At 41.2% G+C, this 19,661-nt stretch overlaps 1 protein-coding gene across 18 annotated transcripts in view; it reads left to right on the top strand.

The window, feature by feature from the left end:
- The window catches only part of USP32 (ubiquitin specific peptidase 32), a 214,314-nt gene that overhangs the window by 36,187 nt on the left and 158,466 nt on the right, over positions 1–19,661 (top strand). For all 18 annotated transcript variants that reach the window (XM_063799084.1, XM_063799082.1, XM_063799080.1 and 15 more), the window contains exon 2: positions 10,335–10,462. In XM_063799084.1, coding sequence (XP_063655154.1) covers positions 10,335–10,462 — 128 coding nt within the window. The remainder of the gene's footprint in view (positions 1–10,334; positions 10,463–19,661) is intronic.

The following is a 19,661-nucleotide window of genomic DNA, read 5'->3' as shown; positions in this document are numbered from 1 at the left end:
ATAGCTGGGGAGAAGGTGATGGGAATAGAACATGTTAAAACACCACAAATACTGCTTTTTTTTTTTTTTTTTTTTTTTTTACAGAGGTTCAGCCATTCTTCTTTTTTTTGTTTGTTTCTCTCTCTTTTTTTTTTTTTTTTTTTTTTTTTTTTTTGAGAGAGTGAGCTGTCACTCAGCCTGGAGTGCAGTGGCATGATCATGGCTGACTGCAGCCTTGACCTCCCAGGCGCTAGCGATCCTCCCACCTTAGTCTCCTGAGTAGTTGAGACTACAGGCGTGTGCCACCAATTTTTGTAGTTTTTGTAGAGACAGTGTTTGCCATGTTGCCCAGGCTGGTCTTAAACTCTTAGGCTCGAACAATTCATCTGCTTCAGTCACCCAAAGTGCTGGGATTGCCACCGCACTCAGCTCAGTCATTTTTCTGGAATAAAGCTCTTTGGATTATTGCAAGCATTTGGTTGATTTCTAGAGTTCTGAAAAAGTTGGATTTTGACAGTTTTTGATAGTGTTCTTGCTGCTTTTTTAGAAGAATGGATTTTCAGAGGTCTTTACCATTCTAGCAATCGGTCTCCTTACAGGTTTTTTTGGAGGGAAAATTTTTATATCCTAAAATACAAAAGTCATGTGTCCTTGCATTTTGACAAGATACAGAACATTTCTATCACCTATGAAAGTTGACTTGTTCCTCTTACCAGTAAATCTACCACATCCTCAGAGGCAATAACTGTTCTGACCTGTCATCACTGATGAGTTGTTCCTGTTCTAGAACTTGGGGAATCACAGAGTATCTGCTCTTTTTTTTAATCAGCCTTCTTTTACTTAGTATAATATCTGTGAGCATCATCCATGTTGTTGCATATATCAGCACTTTTGTTTTTTCCTTTTTATGCTGAAAAGTATTCTATAATAAGAATGTATCATAGTTTTATGTTTTTGTTTTTGAGGCAGAGCCTCATTATGTTGCCCAGGCTGGAGTGCGGTGGCGCTATCTCGGCTCACTGCAACTTCCACCTCCTGGGTTCAAGTGATTCTCCTGCCTCAGTCTCCTGAGTAGCTGGGACTACAGGCACCGCCACTATGCCCAGCTAACTTTTGTATTTTTAGTAGAGAAGGAGCAAACTCTGTTGGCCAGGTTGGTTTCGAACTCCTGACCTTAAGCGATCTGCCTGCCTCGGCCTCCCAAAGTGCTGGGATTACAGGCGTGAGCCACACACCTGGCCTTATATCATACTTTTTTGGATTCATTTGTTCATGGACATTTGGCACAAAGTCACCAGTAGCAAAAAAAATTGCTAGTTGTAGGCCCCCTCTCGCCTGAGATGTCCCATCTGGGTTTTATCATCTACCTGAATTGGCTCTGCAGTAGCTTTTTTTAGCAGGGACCCTACCAAAGTGACTTTTGATAGGTTAATTTACTTCAGATCAGCTGCACCAAGCAGATTTACAAATATGTTGGTTGTGTTTTCTTTGCTGCATTATACAATTTCTTCTTGTCCTAGGTTTGTAAATTCTTAGCCCACTTTGGCAGTGAAAGGCATATTTCCCAATGTTTATTTATCTCTGTGGTTATCCTCTGATTCAGATGTTGTTAAATTTTCCTCTTTGCCTTTGGAACCAAACTGTTAAAACGGAAACTCCTATCCTATAACAAATCAGAATGCATGGTCCTGCCTTGGCTGTCTTAAAGAAATAGAGATGAAGAATAGACTTGGTCTTTGCTCTCAAGAGACTTAAAATATACTTGGAGAGATAAGACAAATATTACCTTTGAAAAAAAGTTATAATATAAAGCAGTATATAATAGGGGAATAGAACACCAGTATTGTGGTTTATTGTGAAATATTTTATACCATGTAATGAGTAATAATAAAGTATTGAACTTTAAGAAAAAAGCTTACCTTTACAAAAATGGATTTAATTTCATGCATTTCACACATGCATGTGATTTCTTGACTGGAAGTAAAGAGTATAGTTGCAGCTAGAATTTAGGGAATGCTCATGGTAATGACAACATCCATCCTGTGTCACTGCAGAAAAGGTTAATAACTACTGGTGTAGACAAGGTAACCTCTAAAAGTTTAGAGCATGGCAATGCGCGTTGTGCTGCTCTCTTATGTTTGTTTTGTGCAATTGTTAATTACATAATTTTATTTTCCTTTCATGGACAGTGAGTTCTAATCTCTTCATATGACTTTGTAAAAGCGATTTACATAGATTATCTAAATTAATTTTTATTTGTTTTTAGACAGAGTCTCACTCTGTCTCCCAGGCTGGGGTGCAGTGGTGCAATCTCTGCTCACCGCAACCTCTGCCTCCCAGGTTTGAACGATTCTCCTGCCTCAGCCTCCTGAGTGGCTGGGATTACAGGTGTGCACCACCATCCCTGGCTAATTTTTGTATTTTTAGTAGAGATGGTGTTTCTCCGTGTTGGCCAAGCTGGTCTCGAACTCCTGGCCATAAGTGATCCACCTGCTTCGGCCTCCCAAAGTGCTGGGATTACAGGTGTGAGCCACCGCACCGGCCTCTATCTAAATTAAAATGGAGGAGTTGGTCTATTTACCATTGGTACTATAGAAATGATAGTAGTCAGCTTGGGCTACCATCACAAAATACCGAAGACTGGATGATTAAACGACAGAAATGTTATTTCCCATTGGAAATAACGTTGGGTTCCAGCAAGGTTTTGTTTTTGGTGAGGGCTCTCTTCCTGGCCTGCAGAAGAGAGCCTTTCCTGCTCGTTGCATCCATACATGCTCTTTCCTCTGTGCCTATGTTGCGCTTGAGCCCTTTGGTGTCTCTTCTTCTATGAACACTAATCCTGTAAGTTCAGCGTCCTATCCTTATAAGCTTATTTAACAATAATTGCTTCCTTACTCCAAAACCAGCCACACTGTGTGTTAGGGCTTCAACATACGAATTTGAGGGGAGGACACATACATTCATTTCATAACAGAAATGTAAATACAATGTAATATATTCAAATTCTCCCCTAGACTAATCTTCATCAGTAGCACTGAGTATATCTTAGAAACAGGCAGACACTTTGAAATCATCAAAGATCATTTTTTTCTTTCTAGTCCTTTGACAGCTAATTATTCAGTGAACCCTGTTCAGTTGACTTTATCTCTTGAACCTGCCTTCTTACCTCCCTTTTTACTTTATGCCTTAGGCCTGTAATCCCAGCACTTTGGAGACAGAGGCGGCAGGATCGCTTGAGGCTGTGCCTTCGAGTTCTTTTGTTGAGTTCATCTCTTGTCTGAACAAATGCAGTAACCGCTCAACTGGTCTTTATACCTCCATTCTGACCTTTTCCCAGTCTTGTTTATTGCATCGACACCAATGTGCGTGTAAACCTGATTGTTACTTCTTTGTTTAAAGCCAGGAAAGGATTTTTAACATGGCTTAGAATGGCCTTCCATAAACTTGTACCTGATACCTTTATCCGTTAGGTTTAAGTTTGGATGTATATTAAACAAAATAATAGTTTAAATAAGATATAAGGGTTTATTTTTCTCACACGTAAATCTGGAGGTAGGATATCCAAGGGTCATATGGCAGTTCCATGGTCATCTAGGCTTTTAAAAATCTTTTTGACCTCGCCATCCTTACTGTATGGCTTATAACTTTGACGTTCACTCAAAAATAGGTGTGTAAAATGGCTGCTGGAGATGCAGCCATTGTATATCTAAGTGCCAGGTGGGAAGAAGAGATAAGGGCAAAAGGATATTTGCCAGCTGTTACCTTTTAAGAAGCCTTCATGGAGGTCCCCCCAGTCATTTCTACTGCATTTCATTGGCCATTTCTAGTTGCAAGGGAAACTGAAAAATATAGTCATTTAGCTAAGGACATTATCATCTTGAATAAAGTCAGGGTTCTGTTTTGTCTGCCCATTATCATTCTAAACTCATTTCTGACAACTCTGCTTCTTATACCCTGTACTCCATTTATATCATACTACTTGCAATTCTTTGATTATCCATGCCACCTTATTCTTTTATATGTGTTTTCCCTGCATAGAATAGCCCTTTGCGTTTTTTTTTTTTTGCCAGGTGAACCCCTACTCTTTAGGAATTACCACTTCCTAATTATTCCCTATTTTGGAACTCCATTGAATACCTCCAGTTTAATATTTCCTATTTGGTATTATAGTTATTTTTGTTGTGTCCTGTCTTTTCTACTAAATTTTGAAGTATTAGAATATGGAGACTATGTATTACTCATCTTGACTGAGATAAGTAGACATTTAATAAATGCCTGACAGCTGGGCTTGGTGGCTTACGCCTGTAATCCCAGCACTTTGCGGGGCCGAGGGAGGTGGATCACCTGAGGTCAGGAGTTCAAGACCAGCCTGGCCAGCATGGCGAAACCCCGCCTCTACTAAAAATACAAGAATTAGCCAGGCACGGTGGTGCGTGCCTGTACTCCCAGCTACTTGGGGAGGCTGGGCAGGAGAATTGCTTGAACCCGGGAGACAGAGGTTGCAGTGAGCTGAGATCATGCATTCCAGCCTGGGGGACGGAGTGAGACTCCATCTCGGAAAAAAAAAAAGAAGCCTGGCACAGTAGACATTTCATAAATGCTTGTTGAAAAAAATCAGCTAAAGGTACAAATTAAAAATAGCTAGGAAGGGCCTGACATAGTGGTGCATGCCTGTAGTCCCAGCTACTTGGGCAGCTGAGGTGGGAGGATCACTTGAGCCCGGGAGTTGCTAAAAGGTTGGTGTGAAAGTGATGGGGGTTTGGGTAGGTGGTAGATTGGTGCCTGATTGCCTTGTGCTGCAAGGGTCCAGAGAGTCTAACTACTCCTCATAGACTTTGAACCAATCTCTATTTTTTTTTTCTCAGCCTCACCTTTTACCCCCCTGACTTTCGTGGTAATTGGTACCATCCATTTCTGAGCCTTTTGGGGCTATGGACAGGGTAAATTCGTTTGCTTCTTGTTTGAATTTCTCAGCTGCTAGGTTTTAACTTTCTTGGGTTGGCTTAGGTCAGTGACCACTCCAGATACTTAATGTGCACCAGAAAAATTTGACTGTCTCTTAGGTTCTCGTGTCTCTCTTGTCCTATTTTTGTCTTTGTGAGTTAAAAAAAAAAATTCAATAGCTTTTGGGGTACAGGTGGTTTTTCGTTACGTGGATGAAGTGTGCAGTGGTGAAATCTGAGATTTTTAATGCACCCATCACCCGAGTAGGGTACATTATACCCATTATGTAGTTTTTTATCCCTCTGTCCTTGTGAGTTTATATCTTCTTTTATTCTCACTGTAATTTTACTGAGAGAGGGATAGAGGGAGAGAGAGAAGATTTAAGAAAAGTCCCTTTGTCCTTTTCTGAAGCTACTTTTTCTTTCTAATACGAAGATAACTAATATCATTTTCTTATTTAAAAAATTTACCACACCTGGGCCGGGCACGGTGGCCCATGCTTGTAATCCCAGCAATTTGGGAGGCCTAGGCTGGCAGATCACTTGAGGTCAGGAGTTTGAGACCAGCCTGGCCAACGTGGTGAAACCTCATCTCTACTAAAAATATAAAACTTACCCAGGTGTTATGGTAGGTGCCTGTAATCCCAGCTACTGGGGAGGCTGAGGCAGGAGAATCACTTGAACCTGGGAGGTGGAGGTTGCAGTGAGCCAAGATCATGCCACTGCACTCCAGCCTGGGCTACAGAGCGAGACTCAGTCTCAAAAATTACCACATCTGTAATCCCAGTACTTTGAGAGGCCAAGGCGAGTGGATTGCTTGAGCTCAGGAGTTTGAGACCAGTCTGGGCAACATGGCAAAACCCCATCGCTATTTAAAAATTCAAAAAATTATCCATGTGTGGCAGTGGGAGCCTGTGGTCCCAGCTACTTGGGAGGCTGAGGTGGGAGGATTGCTTGAGCCTGGGAGGCAGAGGTTGCAGTGGCTGAGATCATGCCACTGCATTCCAGCCTGGGTGACAGAGTGAGATCCCGTCTCAAAAAAAAAAAAAAAACAACAACAAAAAAACCAACAACAACGAGAAAACCACAGAGCAGAACTTAGGCTTGATTCTATTATATTTTCTGTCTTGCTTAAATTTTTATTTTCAAAATTTTCAACATTTCACTGTATGGTGAACATTTTTATGTATTTTCAGTAAATATGGATCTGTAGGAACATTTCAGTGTCTGTATGATATTCTAAATGTATACAGTAATTTATTCAATCTGTCCTTTGTTGATGGACATTGTTTGCTTCTTATAAATGCTTTAAAAGCTTATTTATATGTACATTTCCCTACAGTTTAAGTGAATAAATTCATTAGTCATCAGATTGCTATATATATATATATATATATATATATATATTTTTTTTTTTTCTTTTGAGACAGAGTCTCACTCTGTCATTGTCCAGGCTGGAATGTAGTGGGGCTATCTCAGCTCACTGCAACCTTTGCCTCCTCAATCCTCCTGCCTCAGCCACCTGAGTAACTGGGATTACAGGCACCCACCACCACGGCTGGCTAATTTTTGTATTTTTAGTAGAGATGGGATTTCACCATGTTGGCCAGGCTGGTCTCGAACTCCTGGCCTCAAGGGATCCGCCTGCTTCAGTCTCCCAAAGTCCTGGCATTACTGGTGTAAACTATCGTGCCCGGCCACCAGATTATATTTTTAAAAAACATATTACCAAGTAGTTCTTCAAATAATCTGTAACCAACACTATAGGAGATTACCTATACTGTTATACAGGTAGTCTATTAGATTAATATATAATTAATATATTAGATTAATTATATTGTAATATATTCTAATACTATGTTATTCTAATATTTAATCATATATTATTCTAATAATATATTATTAGAATGTTTAATTTTCTTGTCTCCTCCACTAGACTGTGAACAACCTAATTTGTTACTAAAGCCATTAATGAAAATTAGGCATCTTGAAGAAATACATATTCCGCAGCCAAAGTTACCTCCTTCAATTGCAAATGTTAATATTATAAATCCAATTTTAAATAAAGTACCTAATAGTCATACTTTTCTCTAGCTACTTATTCAACTAGTGGTTCTTATTGTTTTATCATTGCTCTATGTTGCTGAACCATGAACCCCCCCTTCCTACCACAAGCATTTATCAAAGTGATTAACTGTGTGCCAAGCACTCTTTAGTCTTTATCTTTTTTTTTTTTTTAAGACAGTCTCGCTCTGTCACCCAGGCTGGAGTGCAGTGGCACGATCATGGCCCACTGCAGCCTTGACTTCCCGGGCTCAAGTGATCCTCCCATCTCAGCCTCCTGAGTAGCTATAGGCACGTGCCACCAAGTGTGGCTAATTTTTCTGTTTTTGTAGAGACAGGGTCTCACTATGTTGCCTAGGGTGGTCTCTAACTCCTGGTCTCAAGCCATCCTCCTGCCTTGGCCTCCCAAAGTGCTAGGATTATAGGTATGAGCCACTGCACCCGGCCTAGTCTTTATCTTGCTGGTCCTTTCTGCCTTAACTTGATAAGTCCCCTTTTCCTGGCCTTTGGAGAGCATACTCTTCTACTTCTCCTTCTTTTCTCCTGACTATTCCATATCAATTTTCTTTCTCTTTCTTAGTTTTTCCCTCTGTTTCCTTCCTCTTGGAAACACTGGCTTCTTCTAGTTTTGGTGTGTCTCATTATGCTTCTTCCTCATGGTTTTAATTACTACCTCTATACTGATGACTCCTATCAACCTCTCTTAAGCTTTACATTTAAAATTCTAAAACCCCATTGCATTTTCCAAGGTTTCCCATATTCAGTGTCCTTAAAAAAGTTTATCATCTTTTTTCCTGACTTATTCTTTTTTTTTTTTTTTGAGACGGGGTCTCGCTCTGTTGCCCAGGCTGGAGTGCAGTGGCGCTATCTTGGCTCACTGCGAGCTCCGCCTCCCGAGTTCACGCCATTCTCCTGCCTCAGCCTCCCAAGTAGCTGGGACTACAGGTGCCCGCCACCAGGCCTGGCTAATTTTTTGTATTTTTAGTAGAGACGGGGTTTCATTGTGCTAGCCAGGATGGTCTGGATCTCCTGACCTCGTGATCCGCCCGCCTCAGCCACCCAAAGTGCTGGGATTACAGGCGTGAGCCACTGCGCCCAGCCTTTCCTGACTTATTCTTACATTCTCTGTCTACATAATAACATAATCCTTGAAGTTTCTCGGTACTGGCTGTGTGCGGTGGCTCAAGCCTGTAATCCCAGTCAAGGTGGGCAGATCACTTGAGGTCAGGAGATCAAGACCAGCCTGGCCAACATGGTGAAACTAAAAATACAAAAATTAGCCAGGTGTAGGCCGGGCGCGGTGGCTCACGCCTGTAATCCCAGCACTTTGGGAGGCTGAGGCGGGTGGATCACGAGGTTAGGAGATCGAGACCATCCTGGCTAACAGTGAAACCCTGTCTCTACTAAAAATACAAAAAATTAGCCGGGCATGGTGGCGGGCGCCTGTAGTCCCAGCGACTCGGGAGGCTGAGGCAGGAGAATGGCATGAACCTGGGAGGCGGAGCTTGCAGTGAGCAGAAATCGTGCCACTGCACTCCTGCCTGGGCGACAGAGCAAGATGCCGTCTCAAAAAAAAAAAAAAAGAAAAGAAAAAATTAGCCAGGTGTGGTGGTGCACACCTGTATTCCCAGGTACTTGGGAGGGTGAGGCAGGCAAATTGCTTGAACCTGGGAGACAGAGGTTGCAGTGACCTGAGATCATGCCACTGCACTCCAGCCTGGGTGACAGAGTGAGACTCTGTCTCAAAAAAAGAAAAAAAAAGCTTCCCAGTACTGCTTCTACTCTCAGTCTAGCTTCAAGTTCTACTGACCCTCTGGATATTTCCCAAATTTAGCTCCTTTTCTTGTAGTAGCAGGCTATTGCTTCCAGATTTGTTCTGTTCTCTTTGTTATTGGTAGAGTGAGCTATCTGAATTATATCTCACTGTGTTTTTTTCTCGTCTGCCTGCAGTTTTTATCTGAGTTGTATCTGACTGTGTCCCTTCCTTATGACAGGACAGAGTCTCTGTGACTTGGTCTTGCTGCCTCTCTAGGTTTATCGTTTGCTACTCCGTGCCTTGCTTATTTTGCTGTAGTAAGATACTTTTACGATACATTTTTATACTTCATTGTACTTTGAAGCAAACTGTAATTTCTGACCAGCATATCCTTGTTCATTTTGCTTGATTTAGCCTTTAAAATTTAATATAATTATCTTCATCTGGAGGAATTCTCTGTTTTCTCTAGCATGGGTCAAAGGTACCATTTCTGTGCCTCTATTGTGATTGTGGTACTGATCATGTAATAGTAAAGGGTGTTTATTTCTTTGTTCTTGTAGATAGAGATTGTTCCATATAGTGAAAAAAAGTTTTCAATGCATAAAATAAAGTAATGGCTCAGTAATTTTTTTGTTTTTGATAATAAGTATCTAAAAATTTTAGTTTGTTAATATCATCTATTTATGAACTATTTTCTTTGTAAATAATGACAAAATCCAAGCTAAACTTTAAGACTGTTCTCCATATGGATAGAGATGTGCTCAAGGAGTACAAATAATATAATTTTTATCACAAAGGAGATTAATGTATTGCTGCTGAAAACATTAATGCCAGAATCCAGTGGCATTTAGCTTACCTGCTAATTTGAAATATTTGTTACTTCTTTGCCCCTGCCTAAAATTTGTATGCCTATATTAAAGTTTTGTCTTTTGAAAATTGAATGTTAAGAATTTTGGCTTGGCGTGCTGGCTCATGCTTTTAATCTTAGCATTTCTGGAGGCCAAGGTGGGAGGACTGCCTGAGCCCAGGAGTTCAAGACCAGCCTGGGCAACATGGCGAGACCCATCTCTTAAAAAAAAAAAAAATTATACTTATTTTCTAAATTAGATTTGAAAATATTAGAATTATGACTAAATGTCATAGAGTTTTATTTAACCAAAAAAGAAGTGTAATGCTTGCCAATTTTTCTTTTTTTTTCTTTTTATTTATTTATTTTTTTGAGACAGAGTTTCGCTCTGTTGTCCATGCTAGAGTGCGGCGGCATGGTCTTGGCTCAGTGCAACCTCCATCTCCCAGGTTCAAGTGATTATCGTGCCTCAGCCTCCCAAGTAGCTGGGATTATAGGCATGCACCACCATGCCCAGCTAATTTTTGTATTTTTTGTAGAGATGGGGTTTCGCCACGTTGTCCAGGCTGATCTTGAACTCCTGGCCTTAAGTGATCCGCCTGCCTTGGCCTTCCAAAGTACTGGGATTATAGGCGTGAGCCACTGCGCCTAGCCTCAATTTTTCTTAGGAGCCAGGTTGAAAAAAATTATGAGACACCTCTTTTCTCTCCTGATTTCTTACCCATCTTCTGTTTCTGAATTGCAGTTACAGATGTAGAGCTAAAACGACTGAAGGATGCTTTCAAGAGGACCTGTGGACTCTCATATTACATGGGCCAGCACTGCTTCATCCGGGAAGTGCTTGGGGATGGAGTGCCTCCAAAAGTTGCTGAGGTAATCTTTTTGTTCTAAGTTTTCCTTTGAGGTAGTTATCCACCTCCACCAGCCTAAATTCCTGAGGGGCCTTCTGCTCTTAACAGATTTAATCTTACCTGTAGTTATTTTTCTTCCTGAGTGGGTAAACAATGTTTTGTTTTAGATGTCAACGTGGCTGTGTTCTTAGGGTCAAGTGGGAGTACTACAGAGCTGTAATTCTGTTTCTTTTGTACTTTTGAGCTTTAATAGCCACTGATTATGATCATAGGAACATTTCCATGATTGGCTTCTTATTCTTAGAAAGTTAATCTTTGTGACATAAAAATTTTTATGTTGCAAATATGTTTTATAAATTTTATGTTAAAGAAAATTTTCCGTATAGTAAAACATAGTTAATTCTATAAAATTAAATGTTGTAAATGAAATACTAACTTATTGGGACTTAATTAAATTTTTATTCAAGTTCTACTAAAATGTTTAGGTAGAAATAAAATGTGCTAAGTTGATATAAATATTCTGTTTCTAAAAATAATATGTTGAACCGGCGCCACTGTGCGTCCCTGTAGTCCCAGCTACTCAGGAGGCTGAAATAGGAGGCTTGCTTAAGCCCAAGAACTCGAGTCCAGTCTAGGCAACATAGTGAGACACTGTCTCTAAAAAAGATAAAATAAAAGTTTACTATTTTGTAGTTATGTACACAGATGTGCATTTTGTCATTCTAAATGAGAAATAAGAATAAAATTTATTGGCTGGGTATGTTGGCTTATGCCTGTAATCTCAGCACTTTGGGAGATCGAGGCAGGAGGATCACTTGAGCTCAGGAGTTCCAGGCCAGCCTGGGCATAGTGAGACCTCATCTCTACTTAAAAACAGCAACCAAAAAAATTAGCAGACATGATGGTGTGTGCCTGTAAGTCCCAGGTACTCAGGAGGCTGAAGTAGGAGGATTGCTTGAGTCCAGGAGTTTGAGGCTAGAGTGAGCTATGATTGCACCACTGCACTCCAGCCTGGGTGACAGTGAGACCCGGTCTCAAAAGAAAAAAAGAATAAATTTTATAAGATAATAAAAACTATGGCTGGGCAAGGTGTCTCACACCTGTAATCCCAGCACTTTGGGTGGCCGAGGCGGGTGAATCACGAGGTCAGGAATTCGAGACCAGCCTGGCCAACATGGTAAAACACCATTTCTACTAAAAATACAAAAAATTAGCTGGGCTTAGTGGCAGGTGCCTGTAATCCCAGCTACTCGGGAGGCTGAGGCAGGAAAATTGCTTGAACCCAGGAGGCGGAGGTTGCAGTGAGTTGAGACTGTGCCACTGCACTCCAGCCCGGGCAACAGAATGAGACTCTGACTCAAAAAAAAAAAAAAAAAGGAATTTTAGGCTTGGTATATTATATAGAACCATTCTTTGCCATTTTTAATTAACCCTAGTTTCTATTTCGTTTTGTTTTCTTTTTTTCTTTGAGACAGAGGTTTGCTCTTGTTGCCCAGGCTGGAGTGCAATGGCATGATCTTGGCTCACGGCAAGTTTCGCCTCCCAGGTTCAAGCGATTCTCCTGCCTCAGCCTCCTGAGTAGCTGGGATTACAGGCTCCCACCACCATGCCCAGCTAATTTTTTGGTATTTTTAGTAGAGACGAGGTTTCACCATGTTGGCCAGGCTGGTCTTGAACTCCTGACCACAGGTGACCTACCTGCCTTGGCCTCCCAAAGTGCTGGGATTGCAGGCGTGAGCCACCACACCTGGCCTTCTCTAGTTCTTTTAATTGTGATGTTAGAGTGTTGATTTTAGATCTTTCCTGCTTTCTCTTGTGGGCATTTAGTGCTATAAATTTCCCTCTACACACTGCTTTAAATGTGTCCCAGAGATTCTGGTATGTTGTGTCTTTGTTCTCATTGGTTTCAAAGAACATCTTTATTTCTGCCTTCATTTCGTTATTTACCCAGTAGTCATTCAGGAGCAGGTTGTTCAATTTCCATGTAGTTTTGCAGTTTTGAGTGAGTTTCTTAATCCTGAGTTCTAATTTGATTGCACTGTGGTCTCAGAGACAGTTTGTTGTGATTTCTATTCTTTTACATTTCTGAGGAGTGCTTTACTTCTAATTATGTGGTCAATTTTAGAATAAATGCGACGTGGTGCTGAGAAGAATGTATGTTCTGTTGATTTGGGGTGGAGAGTTCTGTAGATTTCTATTAGGTCTGCTTGGTGTAGAGCTAAGTTCAAGTCCCGGATATCCTTGTTAACCTTCTGTCTCGTTGATCTGTCTAATATTGTCAGTGGGATGTTAAAGTCTCCCATTATTATTGTGTGGGAGTCCAAGTCTCTTTGTAGGTCTCTAAGGACCTGCCTTATGAATCTGGGTGCTCCTGTATTGGGTGCATATATATTTAGGATAGATAGCTCTTCTTGTTGAATTGATCCCTTTACCATTACGTAATGGCCCAAGATGGCCGAATAGGAACAGCTCCGGTCTGCAGCTCCCAGCGTGATCGATGCAGAAGACAGATGATTTCTGCATTTCCAACTGAAGTACCTGGTTCATCTCATTGGGACTGGTTGGACAATGGGTGCAGCCCACGGAGGGCGAGGTGAAGCAGGGTGGGGCGTTGCCTTACCCAGGAAGCGCAAGGGGTTAGGGGATTTCCCTTTCCTAGCCACGGGAATCCATGTCAGACTGTAACTAGAAAAACGGGACACTCCTGCCCAAATACTGCACTTTCCCCAAGGTCTTAGCAACCAGCAGAGAAGGAGATTCTCTCCCGTGCCTGACTCAGCGGGTCCCATGCCCACAGAGCCTTGCTCACTGTTAGCGCAGCAGTCTGAGATCAAACTGTGAGGTGGCAGCCTGGCTGAGGGAGGGGCATCCACCATTGCTGAGGCTTGAGTAGGTAAACAAAGCTGCCAGGAAGCTTGAACTGGGAGGAGCCCACTGCAGCTCAGCAAGGCCTACTGCCTCTAGACTCCACTTCTGTGGGCAGGGCATAGCTAAACAAAATGCAGCAGACAACTTCTGCAGACTTAAACATCCCTGTCTGACAGCTCCGAAGAGAGCAGTGGCTCTCCCGGCATGGCATTTGAGCTCTGAGAACGGACAGACTGTCTCCTCAAGTGGGTTCCTGACCCCTGTGTAGCCTAACTGGGAAACACCTCTGAGTAGGGGCCTACAGACACCTCATATAGGCAGGTGCCCCTTTGGGAAGAAGCTTCCAGAGGAAGGATCGGGCAGCAATATTTGCTGTTCTGCAATATTTGCTGTTCTGCAGCCTCTACTGGTGATACCCAGGCAAACAAGGTCTTGAGTGGACCTCCAGCAAATTCCAACAGACCTGCAGCTGAGAGACCTGAGTGTTAGAAGGAAAATGAACAAACAGAAAGGAATAGCATCATCATCAACAAAAAGGACATCTACACCAAAATCCCATCTGGGGGTCACCAACATCTAAGACCAAAGATAGATAAAAACCACAAAGATGGGGAGAAACCAGAGCAGAAAAGCTGAAAATTCTGAAAATCAGAGTACCTCATCTCCTCCAAAGGATCGCAGCTCCTCGCCAGCAACAGAACAAAGCAGGATGGAGAATCACTTGACGAGTTGACAGAAGTAGGCTTCAGAAGGTTGGTAATAACAAACTTCTCCGAGCTAAAGGAGTATGTTCGAACCCATTGCAAGGAAGCTAAAAAACCTTGAAAAAAGGTTAGACGAATGGCTAACTAGAATAAACAGTGTAGAGAAGACCCTAAATGACCTGATGGAGCTGAAAACCATGGCGCGAGAACTTCGTGACGCATGCACAAGTTTCAATAGCGGATTCGATCAAGTGGAAGAAAGGGTATCAGTGATCGAAGATCAAATCAATGAAATAAAGCAAGAAGACAAGGTTAGAGAAAAAAGAGTAAAAAGAAATGAACAAAGCCGCCAAGAAATATGGGACTATGTGAAAAGACCAAATCTACGTTTGATTGGTGTTCTCTTGGCAAAAGCCCTACAAGCCAGAAGAGAGTGGGGGCCAATATTCAACATTCCTAAAGAATTTTCAACCCGGAATTTCATATCCAGCCAAACTAAGCTTCATAAGTGAAGGAGAAATAAAATCCTTTACAGACAAGCAAATGCTGAGAGATTTTGTCACCACCAGGCCTGCCTTACAAGAGCTCCTGAAGGAAGCATTAAACATGGAAAGAAACAACTGCTACCAGCCACTGCAAAAAGTGATGGGGAGAATGGAACCAAGCTGGAAAACACTCTTCAGGATATTATCCAGGAGAACTTCCCCAACCTAGCAAGGCAGGCCAACATTCAAATTCAGGAACAGAGAACACCACAAAGATACTCCTCGAGAAGAGCAACCCCAAGACACATAGTTGTCAGATTCACTAAGGTTGAAATGAAGGAAAAAATGTTAAGGGCAGCCAGAGAGAAAGGTCGAGTTACCCACAAAGGGAAGCCCATCAGACTAACAGTGGGTCTCTAGGCAAAAGCCCTACAAGCCAGAAGAGAGTGGGGGCAATATTCAACATTCTTAAAGAAAAGAATTTTCAACCCAGAATTTCATATCTAGCCAAACTGAGCTTCATAAGTGAAGGAGAAATAAAATCCTTTACAGACAAGCAAATGGTGAGAGATTTTGTCACCATCAGGCCTGCCTTACAAGAGCTCCTGACAGAAGCGCTAAACATGGAAAGAAACAACCGGTACCAGCCACTGCAAAAACATGCCAAATTGTCAAGATCATTGATGCTATGAAGAAACTGCATCAATTAATGGGCAAAATAACCAGCTAACATCATAATGACAGGATCAAATTCACATGTAACAATATTAACCTTAAATGTAAATGGGCTAAATGCCCCAATTAAAAGGCACAGATTGGCAAATTGGATAAAGAGTCAAGACCCATCAGTGTGCTGTATTCAGGAGACCCATCTCACGTGCAAAGTCGTACATAGGCTCAAAATAAAGGGATGGAGAAAGATCTACCAAGCAAATGGAAAGCCAAAAAAAGCAGGGGTTGTAATCCTAGTCTCTGATAAAACAGACTTTAAACCAACAACGATCAAAAGAGACAAAGAATTTTTGTATTTTTTGTAGAATCGTGGTTTTGCCATCTTGCCCAGGCTGGTTTTGAACTCCTGAGCTCAAATGATCCTCCCACCTTGGCCTCCCAAAGTGTCAGGATTACAGGTGTGAGCCACTGAGCTTGGCAGGGCTGGTAATTTTGAAGCTTGAATTTAGTTTTAGTGGGTGGATAGACTCATGGAATGGATGATCTATATTCCACAACTGCAGGGAGGTCAAGTTAAATAATGGGATTTATAAACAAGGTAATTAGTTGCAAAGCTAGGGAAGGGTCAGTGCATATGACCCTTGTGAGTTCTTTTTCAAAATCCTATGGAGAAAAAAAAAATCCTATGGAGAGCTTGGACCTTTAAGTCTGAGTAAACAGAGCATCATTATTCTTGGTGAGATTCTGAAATTAATGTTTTGAGATATCATAGCAGTATTTTAACATCAATATATCTATAAAGAAAGCTACAGGACTACACAAGCTGCCAGTTGTAGATGGAAGGAACTTTATTCCCTAGCTAATAATGTTTTGTTTTAATAGTAAAAGTAATAACATATATTTTTTAAGAGCAAGGGAAGGTATTTTTGGGATTTTATTATAAAAGGATCATGCACTTAAAAAGGATAACCACTTTAGAATATATTATATGAGGAAGCAATGTAAATTTCTAAATTATTTTCCTGAAAACAGTAGCTTTATATTTTTAGAGCAAAAGAGAGATTTATCTAGGATTAATGGAGCTCCAATTTTTACTTCCGAAGACTTACTGTTATAAATTCCAATGCAGAGAATATTTTAGGTGAGGAATAAGAACTCATGGCAGTTTATACTTTTTTTTTTTTTTTTTTTTGAGATGGAGTTTTGCTCTTGTTGCCCAGGGTGGAGTGCAACAGCATGATCTCAGCTCACTGCAAACTCCGCCTCCCAGTTTCAAGCAATTCTCCTGCCTCAGCCTCCCAAGTAGCTGGGATTGCAGGTGCCCACCACCACGCCTGGCTAATTTTTGTATTTTTAGTAGAGACGAGGTTTTACCATGTTGGCCAGGCTGGTTTCAAACTCCTGACCTCAGGTAATCCACTTGTCTCAGCCTCCTAAAGTGCTGGGATTACAGGTGTAAGCCACCATGCCCGGCCATTTATACCTTTTAGCACTTATGTGTATATCTCATTAGACATACTGTTTTGAGGATAGATTAGTGTACTTACTATTTTTATGTTCTTCTAGGCCGGGCGCGGTGGCTCATGCCTGCAATCCCAGCACTTTGGGAGGCTGAGACGGGCAGATCACCTGAGGTCAGGAGTTTGCGACCAGCCTGGCCAACATGGTGAAACCCCCATCTGTACTAAAAATGCAAAAATTAGCTGGGCGTGGTGGCGGGCGCCTGTAATCCCAGCTACTTGGGAGGCCGAGGTAGGAGAATTGCTTGAACCCAGGAGACAGAGGTTGCAATCAGCCAAGATCACGTCACTGCTCTCCAGCCTGGGCAACAGAGCAAGACTCCATCTCAAAAAAAGAAAGAAAGAAACAAAGAAAATATTTTTATGTACTTCTAATCTTGCTTATAATCGTAACCATGTATTACTTGAATAAAATAATGAACAGAATTTGAGGGGATTGAGAAAACAAGGTAAATGGAAAATAAATGAAAAATGTATTCTACTTGAGATTAGTCTTTTTCTGAACCAAGGCCACTATGTTTTTTTTGAGACAGGGTCTCACTCTGCCACCAAGGCTAGAGTGCAGTGGTGCAATTTCGGCTCACTGCATCCTCGACCTCCTGAAGTCAAGCAATCCTCTCACCTCAGCCTCTCAAGTAGCTGGGAATACAGGTGCGTGTCACCACGCCCAGCTAATTTTTGTGTTTTTTGTAGGGATGGGGTTTCACCATGTTGCCCAGGTGGTCTTGAACTCCAGAGCTCAGGTGATCACCCTGCCTCGACTTCCCAAATTGCTGGGATTACAGATGTGTGCTACCATGCCTGGCCTTACCAACTCTGAATTGTCTAGTGTTTTTATTTTCTTTAGGGTGCCACCTCCTCAGAACATCTACTCCCCTCAAACAAATTTAATAACAAAACATTTCTATGTAGTATTTTTTTTTTTTTTAGATAGAGTCTTGCTCTGTCACCCAGGCTGGAGTGCAGTGGCGCAGTCTTGGCTCACTGCGACCTCCAGTTCCCAGGTTCAAGAGATTCTCCTGCCTCTGCCTCCCAAGTAGCTGGGATTATAGGCATGTACCACCATGCCCAGCTAATTTTTTGTATTTTTTGTAGAGATGCAGTTTCGCCATGTTGCCCAGGCTGGGCTTGATCTTTTGGGCTCAAGCTATCTGCCTGTCCTAGCCTCCCAGGGGACTGGATTACAAGGCATGAGCCACCACGCCTTGCCTGCGTCCAACAATTTTAGCCAACATTGTTTTTCTCTTATCCTAAACTCTCTTTCAAGCATTAAAGCCTGAATCTGTAGTACATAGCACAACATTTTATTAGATAATGGCCCATTCACTAATTGTTCATGTACGTCTTGTCTAATCTTATTCATGTAAATCTTGAGACCGTCTCATTTCTGTCTCCCAGGCTGGAGTGCAGTGGCCCGATCATGGCTCATTGTAGCCTCGACCTCCCAGGCTCAAGCGATTTTTCCCACCTCAGCCTCCCAAGTAGGTGGGACACAGGCATGTGCCACCATGCCCAGTTAATCAGTTTATTTATTTTTTATGGAGACGGGGTCTCACCATATTGCCTAGGCTGGTCACAAACTCTTAGGCTCAAGCAGTCCTCCCTCATCAGCCTCCCAAAGAGCTGAGATTACAGGCATGAGCTACTATGCCCAGCCAAAATTGTTATTCTTGATGGGCAGACTTTATGACTTAAAAAAAACATATGCCCCAGAGTGCTGTGCATATTGTATATACTTAGCAAATATTTGATATATTAATACTTTCTTTTTAGTAGTTGTTATTATTCTGCAAAATCCTATTAAAAGAATGACCAAAACAATAACCAAGAGACGAGGAGACCTTAAGTTAGTTAGCTTTGCTAACTTTGCAAGCTTTGAACACTTAACCTTTTTCTAGATTAGAGGAAACTGTGTATATTAATCAAAAGCCGTATTAGATTCCGGAGTGTTTTTAGACATAGTGATCAACATGTGAAAACAAACAGCTGATTAGTAGGATATTTTCCTATTAGTGCTGGTGAATTTATGCTGAAGTAGTCTTGTTGCATTTAGATGTCCTCTGAGTTGGGGGGCCTGCATATTTACCAGATAGTCTAGGTTTAGGGAGAGTATCACAGAATAGTGATTTGTATTTGGTTTCTTTGATGATAGTTGATCTATATTATTGATTAAATCCCTTTATGTTGGACTTACCAGCATTAAGGGCTAACAACTTTCTTGACAACTCTAGTCATTGATAACTCTTGATACTGTTGGTCACTGACTGTTGTAATAGTAAAATGATTAACTTGTTTATATTAACTAGAGAAAAGCAGCTAACATTTTTGTTACGGTAAATCTTGATCTTGACATCATAGCTGACAGAACAACCAGCAGGATACTGGTTTGAAATCTTTCCCTGTAACTAGAATCTGTGAAATAGTCCCTAGTACATTATGTTGATTGCCTCTCTTTTTGTTCATAGTGTAACATTCATACTAGTTCTTAAATTTCATTGTCTTAATTCATTTCTTTTTGTAAGACAGGACAAAAAAGATTTCAAGGCTTCTGTAAGATGACAGTACAACAGAGTATATCACTCTCTTCTTGTAAACATATATGAACTTTAAAAAATATGTGCATTATTATCTTGATGGTCCTTAGTTGTCAAGTTTTAAGCTAGAGCAAATTTAAACAGCTTCATAAGCTATTGAAAAACAGAGTTCACAATAGAAGATCTAACATATAGTTAAGCATAATGGGACTAGTGAACTCCTTGTAGAAAACTTTACATCAAGAACATTACATAGATTATGGATGTTCTAAGTGGTATGCCAGATGTTAAAGAAGTAATTCATACTAAAAAACACTCTTACAGAAAATACCTTATGTATAATTACTTATTTCAAATTCTTGGTGTATTAACTGAGCTACTGACATGACTAGTGTAGTAGACGATAAAAACAGTTGGAATCCTATCCAAGTGAGTCTT

This window comes from Pan troglodytes, chromosome 19 (genome assembly GCF_028858775.2).
Source record: "Pan troglodytes isolate AG18354 chromosome 19, NHGRI_mPanTro3-v2.0_pri, whole genome shotgun sequence".
Classification (NCBI taxonomy): domain Eukaryota; kingdom Metazoa; phylum Chordata; class Mammalia; order Primates; family Hominidae; genus Pan; species Pan troglodytes.
This window is presented reverse-complemented; position numbering and strand designations above follow the sequence as displayed.